The 8,644-nt window shown below is 40.8% G+C and overlaps 2 protein-coding genes across 2 annotated transcripts; one reads left to right on the forward strand and one right to left on the reverse strand.

Moving 5' to 3' along the window:
• The first annotated feature begins 1,264 nt into the window (after positions 1-1,264).
• Positions 1,265-2,256, forward strand: LOC137937155 (NDR1/HIN1-like protein 13). Its single transcript, XM_068782236.1, has one exon. The coding sequence runs from the start codon at positions 1,353-1,355 to the stop codon at positions 2,112-2,114; it is 762 nt and encodes a 253-aa protein (XP_068638337.1). The 5' UTR covers positions 1,265-1,352; the 3' UTR covers positions 2,115-2,256.
• Positions 2,257-4,203: 1,947 nt separating this feature from the next.
• LOC137935919 (fructose-bisphosphate aldolase 5, cytosolic) lies at positions 4,204-5,859 on the reverse strand. The gene is made up of 3 exons (XM_068780335.1): positions 5,803-5,859; positions 4,906-5,588; positions 4,204-4,819 (listed from the first exon to the last, which is right to left on the reverse strand). The coding sequence occupies exons 1-3, from the start codon at positions 5,828-5,830 to the stop codon at positions 4,454-4,456; spliced, it is 1,077 nt and encodes a 358-aa protein (XP_068636436.1). The 5' UTR covers positions 5,831-5,859; the 3' UTR covers positions 4,204-4,453.
• Positions 5,860-8,644: the final 2,785 nt, after the last annotated feature.

Raw genomic sequence — 8,644 nt, forward strand, 5'->3', positions numbered from 1 at the left:
CTGTCTTGAAGGAGATTTTGAGAAATTTTTCTTGAGTCATAAAAAATTGGATACCTTAAAAATCCTTTTTTTCCTCTCAAAATTAACAAGGAATCTCTCGCCTCCTACGATTTGAAGTTGGAATCCTTTCCAACTATATACAGCTACCTGCATTGAATTCTATCTGAAACGATAGTTAACCTTCATTTACAAGGTGAGCTAGTTCGAGGCCTTGTTGTTGATGATGTAAATCTTTCGACTTCTCCAAACGATAGCTCTGTTACTGGTCCAAGTTCAATGGGTGAACATTTCCATGAGTTTTCATCGATGGACGCTGCTACGTACAGATTATCACCAAGATCCTGAAGGTAGGAGGAGATGAACTCAGAAACAACAATTTAAGGTCTGGCACGACTGATCAGGTCCAGAATTTAGTCATACTACGAGATCCAGTTCATCTACGCCAAAGCATTGATCCCTTATACTGTGCGGGCTCCGAACAACCCTTCCTCTTCGCCCAAACCTGTTCTCCTCTACTGGTCCGCCACTTTCTGGGACAAAGAAAAACAGGCCATCGATGTTCTCTTCCTGCTTTTATCATTCTCTCTTCGATCCCAGAACCGATTGTTACACCAAATACAGTTACTTACCAATTAAGGTTTCTTCAAACGTCTTCCAATCCTTTGTAGTTGGCCGATAGGCCCTACCATGGAGGATCAAGGCTACACCCGGCACGAGGATATTCTCTCGCCGGCTAATGTCACACATCCACTTCGTAAAAGATCCAAATTCAATTTCAACGAGCCCGTGATATAGCCAGTCGTAAAGGGCTCCAATATCACTTTCTCGTATCCTGGGATTGACCAACAGCTTCCGTTCTCAGGTATCTTCCTTCAGACAGAAGAATATTGAGGGAGAATGTCCCTGGTTCCTCTTCTCACTGCACGGATGTTCGGAATCTCATTATCATGTCTCCGGCTCTTACTGTAATAAAGTATTGGAGTAAGTATTAGAGTAAGAGATGTCATGGAACTCAATGCAATCCACTAGTTGCAGCACTTTGGGAAAAAGAAAGCGTTTCTGTATTCACCACTTTCCATTTCTTAGTCAATAATGCATCTCAGTAAAGCAATGCATTATATTACAGTCCAAGTTTCCTCCACTGTATCACTTTTTATTCAAATCTCCCACCACCTTTTGTCAATCTCAATGCACAAACTGGCCCATTTACACAAATCGAAAGTCCCTTTTCTTTCACTTTAATCCCATTGATCGGTTCCAATGTTGAACAAATTTAGGTATAAAAGCTAACAAATGATCACATCTACCTCACATTACTTCTTCAAGGATCCATCTTCTCCAAGCCTCCTAAGATGAGTCACTCCACGCCGCTCCAAAAGGAGTACAAATCCATGGCTTCTCCCCTTTACCTCCTCCCGCCACCACCACCGCCGCCGCCGCTGACGCCATCTCTACCAAGACAAATCATTCATCCCATGAAGCATCAGACCTCAACTGGTCACCACAGCTTTAGATCGACGACGAAGGAAATTCTGCTTCGCCCTCGGCGCACCAACCCCTTCGTCTGGTTTACAGCCTTTATCTGTGTAATATTCTGTCTGCTTCTCATTCTCGCAGGTATCTCCATCCTCGTGATCTTTCTGGTGATCAAACCACGAAACCCTAGTTTTGTTACGTCTAGCGCAAGCCTAAGAAGCGTCTATCTCGACACGCCGGAGTACTTTAACGGCGATCTCATCATCTTCGCCAATTTCTCCAATCCAAACCGTAAGATGGATGTAACGTTTGAATATTTAAGCATAGATCTTCTCTTCTTTGAAAGGCTGATTTCAACTCAAGGATTACGGCCTTTCACACTGAGACGAGGAGAAGCGAGACTGGAGGCGCTGCACATGATTTCCAGTGAAGTCTATTTGCCACTTAATCATTCACTGGAACTTCAGAAACAAGTGCAGACGAATCGAATTCGGTATGATATCCGAGGAACGTTCAGAGTTCGTGTGAGATACGGATTCAGCCATGTTGCTTACGGGTTGCACGGTCGATGCCAGATGGAATTGACAGGGCCACCCAATGGATTTCTTGTAGCTCGTGGTTGCAGAACTAAGAGATGAATCACGAAGGCTTTTTAAATTTTTGTAGGCTCTCTCTTCTGTGTTTTTCTTTTGAAATTCTTTTCTGGAAGAACAAGACGGGAGGAGGATTGCAACTGTAGAGTTCTCTGCGCTGAACCTGATTTTTTTATTTTTTTTTGGTCGTAACGATCAGAAGGTCTTTCCTGCCTGCAAATTAAATCAAATCGGACATTAGTCGCGAACGTTCAAGGGAAGGAAAATCGTAAATTGTTTGAGTGTTGACCAATTGTTAATGAACTTCCTAATCTAACCAAGGTATTGAAATCCAAACTCTGGAGCTGCATTCCTTTGCTTTTGTGGACAGTTTTCTTCCCTAGTTCTAGAAAGAAAGGGGCAGGAGCTCCTCTCCTCCACAAGTAGAGTCTACATTTTCATCCCTTTGCCACGTTGGTCACGGTCCAAATCATTTTTTAGTATAATTAAATTTTAATTTTTAAATATCATTTTTAATAAATATAAATATAATTTTAAAATAATTAATGGTGACTTTGTAACGTGACTTTGTAACTGATTGAGGTTAGAAAAATGGATATCCTTCACCCTGTCATCGACTCTGAACGAAAAGGCTTCTACCTACTCCCTTGTTCCAGAGAGGTCGGGGATAGAGAACCCTCGACATTTTTAGCTCTGTTCTTCCATCAAATGACACAATGTCTCTCAACTGATTTTTATAACGTTTTTGTTGAACACTTGACCTAAGGCCCTTTCAATGATCGTAGCTCACCTGTTGTCTTCCCGCCACCGCTGCCCTGGACAAACGATGAAACGATTACCAAGCTGTCCCCGTCTGCAACGTTCTTTACAAAAAGAATCACGAAGAACCCGCCCGATCGCGGACTTGTGGAGCTCACTAAGCTCCATCTTCCGTCACGTACGTCCTTGTTGTCCCCAGTAGTTCTTTCTCTTCCTGCAAAACCAGTTTCTCTTTCAGAGCCCGCAGACACACCACCCTCTTCGGTCTTCGTCCACTTCTTCTTTTTCTCCTTTCCCAGAGCCAAATTTTGTCTGCTTTCCATTTTTATCCTCTCGATACCACACCTATATTTGCGTCTTCCTTCCTCAGCGTATTGTCTCTAATCTCTGCCGCTTGTCATTGCCAGCAATGGAGGTCCCAGTTGGTTTTCCTGCCACTTTATGGAGCTTTATTTCATTTCTGCCTTTCTTTTTCATGCTTTTGATCCTCGACATTATTAAAGGCAAAGTGGCTGCTATTTCCTATTCTGGATTTAATATTTTTTGTGTTTTATGTTAATTTGCTAGAGCTCTTTATCCGCGGGTTCCCTTGCTTATATCTCCAGAAATAAGGCATACAAATAGAGCTGTTGTTTCATGAGATGTAATCGTAACTTCATCTGTTACAGTTCACAGTTTATGTGAGATGCCTATGTTAAGTTATAGAGTCTAATTAACGTCTTACGCAGAGTCGGTATGATATATCGACTATTGTTTCATTAAGGATAATTTGAGAATTTCACACTTGTATTTCCGTTGCCATAAAGTACGTATGATTTTTTTTGTAAACTACTTCATCATCAAAAGACAAGACGTAGTCTCACCTTAAGGCGAACCTAAATAAATCTTGTATTTTCATGCTCGATTATTTCTTCTTTTACAATTATTATTACTCTCGTTAATATTGAATTAAGGCGTCTAATACCCTGTTCTTAGTTTTTAGGTATGTTGGTCGGTCCCTACCAAATTCTCTAGATTCTGAGGTTGATAAAGCATTCGAAAAGATAAGGACGAAGCTAAAATGACTTTGCCTGATTCATTTCCTAGTTTTTCTCTCCTTCATTAATCATGAAACTGTAAACCATAATTCTTCAGGTATGGGACTGGCCTTTTCGATCTTGTGAACTGAATGGCAGGATCCTACTGCACTGCTCTAATAGATGTTGCTGACAAAGGGGCTTGCATTCTGAAGGGGAAATACGAAAAAATTAAGTATCAAATTACCTGATCTCTTAACTGAAAAATTTGCTCAGCTGATGAAGTAGAGTTGACAAAGTGCAACTGGCCTAAGGACAAAGTGTTTGAATGGTTTCTTGGGCCATTAGTGATACTGAAAGATCAGATCAAAGGGCTTAGGTTAGACGAGAACGAAGAGATTATGTGCCACAGCACAGAGAAGCCAGTGATAATGCTAGTCAATTTGGCACATAAATTAACTTTAGGTGCTCAAAACAGTGGGTTACATCTTCTACACTGAGCACAATGCACCTCGCGCACTGGTAAGGAGGCTATAAGAAGAGTGACTGAGTGACACAGACCCGAGGAGAAATAACTCGTGAATATATTTCATGTGACCTCCATGCTGCTTAATACTTATAACCCTCAACGTACAAACTCTCAGACGCCAAGCCTCCGCCGCCGCCGCCTCCGGTGTACTTCCCAAGTGTCGACTCCGAGTTTGCCTTGCACCTAGACAAGAATGCCTGCTGAGCGGTCGGAATGTTCTCCTTCTTACCCGCCCATGTCTTGAGCGTACTCTGCTGTAGAGCTCTTCCGAAGGAAAAGGATAATGTCCATGGCTTCAATACCTCCAGCTTATTCATGGCATTCAGGTTTACCGTTGCCTCTTCCTCGCTTTGGCCGCCTGAAAGGAACACAATGCCTGGAACCGCCGGTGGCACCGTTCGGCGCAATGCAGTCACTGTATATTCTGCAATTACCTCTGGAGCAACCTGTCGAAGAAAGAAAGAAGCGTATTCAACAAAATTATTGATTTTGTATGACTAGTTCTCTTGGAAAGGCTTCTGAATGAATGCACCTTAGGGCTGTCTGACCCGGGAGTGACCATGTTAGGCTTAAGGAGAGTTCCTTCTAGGAGCACATGGTGGTCATTGAGAGACTTGTAGACGGCCGCCAACACCGTCTCCGTCACCGCCGCACATTTCTTGATGTCATGGCTACCGTCCGTCAGCACCTCCGGTTCCACTATTGGCACCAGCCCGTTCTCCTGGCAAATGATTGCATAGCGAGCTAGGCCCTGGGCGTTCTGCTGTATCGAAAGTTCTGATGGCTCATTTTGCCCGATCTTCAGAACGGCACGCCACTTGGCGAAGCGAGCCCCGGCCTTGTAGTATTGCTGGCAACGGGCACCGAGGGAATCGAAGCCTTGGGTGGTGGTCTCGCCATTGGTTCCAGCGAGTTCAACAGTACCCTTATCGACTTTGATCCCGGGGATGACGGAATTCTCCTGGAGGACCTCCACGAAGGGCTTCCCGTCGGAGGTTTTCTGATAGAGAGTCTCCTCGAAGAGTATGACCCCTGAGAGGTAAGCCAGGGCGTTGGGTGATGTGAAGAGAAGCTCCCGAAGCGCCTGGCGATTCGACTCGATGTTCTCCACATTGATGCTCGCCAGGCGCTTGCCAATCGTGCCGGTGCTCTCGTCGGCGGCCAGAATGCCCTTGCCAGGAGTGGCAATGTACTTGGCATTCTTGATCAGCTCATCTGAACAGGAAAGATAAAAAATTGAAGTTGAATTTCAAACTGGATGTATATAAATGTCTGAATAACTCAACCAAAATGCGTGAAACTCGTATTGAATCACTCAGCAAATAGACCACCTAAGATTTGTGCCGCGGTAAGTCTGTAAATTTGACGCACGTAGGGCTCTCTGAGACAATTATAAAGAGTAAGAATGCTTTAAAAAGAAAAGGTATACCAGCATATTTTCCGACGAAGGCCGACATGCTTTGGGAGTTTAAGAGGTTGCTCAGGGGCTGACACTTGAGAAGACGAAAACGCAGCATCAGAGAAGAATCCATTTATCCACAAGCTGAATGCGGAATATTCCCACGAATCCGTGAAGTGTGAGGACGACATTTGTCCTGAATGTAGCCTGGGAAGGTTTATCATCGTCAGATAAAGCAACGAGTGATTCCTCTTAGACGACGTGGACTTTTCGTTTGTGAGTGAGAACAGGAGCGGCCCCAAATGAGCGGTCCTTCTCTATCAAACGTTCCTAGCTCCTCTTATCCTCTGTAAACCGAGGAGGTTAAAGAGCTTTATAATACTCCCCCGTACAAAAGAGAAAAATATCAGAATCTTCTGTTTTTACTAATAAACTTAAGATATTTATAGTTACTGATCCATGTGGAGACTATTTTTTAATATTCCCTATCTGTAAGGGAATTTCACTTAAATACCTATTTAAAATAAAATATTTTTAAAAATACCGATGATCATCAAAATATTTCTAAAACTACCCAACTTTGACGGGTCAAATGCCTACGTGTGCAGTCAAAAGCGATACATAAGCTTTGACTGCTTATGTGTCGCCATGTCATCTGTGCAGTAAACATAGATCGACACACCGTCCGCCACGTCATTATTTTACCATGTCATCTGCCACGTAAGTTGACACGTCATTAAATAAAAATTAAATATTTTTTTTAAATAAAAAAAACAGATAATTTTTTATTACCTAATATCTAAAATATTGGACATTCATCTTTGTGAAAAGTAATAAATGTTATGTCTCGAAGCCTAAAAATTATATTAGAGTTTAAAAATACAATTTATTTGTATAATTTTTATCATATTATTTACAAAATAATAAATTATTAAAAATATATATTAGTTAATTAAAAATCTTACAACACCTTTTATTATCAATTAAAAATAATTATTAACTGAAAAAATATAAAATTTTTACTTGAGTTTAAAAAATAAATGTACCGGTATACTTTTTATTACCTTATATTTAAAATAATAAGTTATAAAAAATCTTACTCTTACCATTTTAACACCTTTTTATTATCAATTTAAATTTTATTTTAATAAAATTTTTTGAAAATTTTAGTTTTGAGTTTAAAAATCAAATTTATCAATATGTTTTTTTTTCAAATTTATTTTTAACTTATATTTAAAATAATTAAAAATAAAATAAATATATAATTAATTAAAAAAATTTACTCTTACTAATTTAACATATTTTATTATCGATTTAAAATATTTTTTAATTTTTTGAGAGGGGGGCGTCGAGGGCGAAGTCTAACACCGAGCGGTGGGGAGTGGCGGCAGCAGGCACTACAAGAGGGGAGAGGAGAGACGAGAGGGGGGAAAGGAGAGGAGAGGAGAGGGGAGAGGGGGGAGAGGAGAGGAGAGGAGAGGAGGCCGAGTGGCGGCGAGAAGGCGAGAGGAGGGGGTGAGAGGAGAGGAGAGGAGGCCGAGCGGTGACGGCGGTGAGAGGGCGAGAGGAGCGGGGGCGAGAGGAGAAGAGAGGAGAGGAGGCCGAGCGGGGCGGCGAGAGGAGAGAGAAAGATGGGAGGGGACACATAAGGCATTTAAAATAATTTATTTTGAAATACGATGCGGTGGAATACAGTGAGGATTATTTAATTTTTATTTAATGACGTGTCAAATGACATGGTAAAATAATGACGTGGCAGACGACGTGTCGATCTATGTTTATTGCACATATGACATGGCAACACATAAGCAGTCAAAGCTTATGTGTCGCTTTTGACTGCACACATAGGCCTTTAACCGGTCAAAGTTGGATAGTTTTAGAAATATTTTGAATCAGTATTTTTAAAAATATTTTATTTTAAATGGGTATTTAAGTGAAATTTCCTATATGTAAACCCTCTTTTGTAGCTTTACGTGTAGATAATTTAGGTGAAGGCTCACATACGAGTAATTGCTATGATAGTATGTGAATAGTTACTAATCCGTGTGAGACTATTTTTTAACATTCTCTCTTATATGTAAACCCTCTTTTGTAGCTTTATATGTAGATAATTTAGGTGAAGCTCACATACTAATTGCTATGATAGTATGTGAAATTGGGTCAAAACCCTGTCCCAACATGATTAACAACTTACAAAAAAAAAAATTTAACTAATAAATTTAAAATCTTTGTATTCACTAATTTATATAAGATTATTCTTTGACACGAAACACTGCATCGTAAACAATAGGATGATCCCTAGAAATAAATGCCCAAAATAGCATTACGACTAAATCCCACCTCGTGCGGGTCCCTATATTATAAATGCAAAGTGACAAAATCCTCTTAAAAAGGACAATCCTAAGCTGTCAGTTGTGGGGGCAGTTACGATCAAGAGAGTGGTTCTTGGTAGGCGAACTGCCCAATTATTCAAGAGGACATTTGGATATATTACAAATGAGGGACCCAATATGTGACCTTTTTCTGGTCACTGACCATTCAACACCGTAACGTAAAGCACTCTTGTGGCGCCTTAAAGAAGCCATTGTGCTAATACGCCAGCTGAACACCAACCTATAGCTAGGAGCTTGTAATCTCCACTTCCTAGTAATTAGTCAATTCAGAGCAATTACTTTAAATTAAAAAAGATAAGTGATCATAAGTTACCTTTGCCTTGTTATCTCAACTTTGCCGAGGGCAAAATCTTGTATTGATCAGTTTGAAACCTACGTGCCGTCACTTGTCATTTGTAATTGAAATGGCTAAGCGCGACTGGGTTGAATTTTCAATTGTGACAATAATCAACATCTTATTGAATTAAAACAGAGGAATA

The sequence above is a fragment of the Aristolochia californica genome, unplaced genomic scaffold (genome assembly GCF_029961685.1).
Source record: "Aristolochia californica isolate CCGP_79_NKW_82.1479 unplaced genomic scaffold, dmAriCali1.0.hap1 SCAF_7, whole genome shotgun sequence".
In the NCBI taxonomy this organism is placed as follows: Eukaryota; Viridiplantae; Streptophyta; class Magnoliopsida; order Piperales; family Aristolochiaceae; genus Aristolochia; species Aristolochia californica.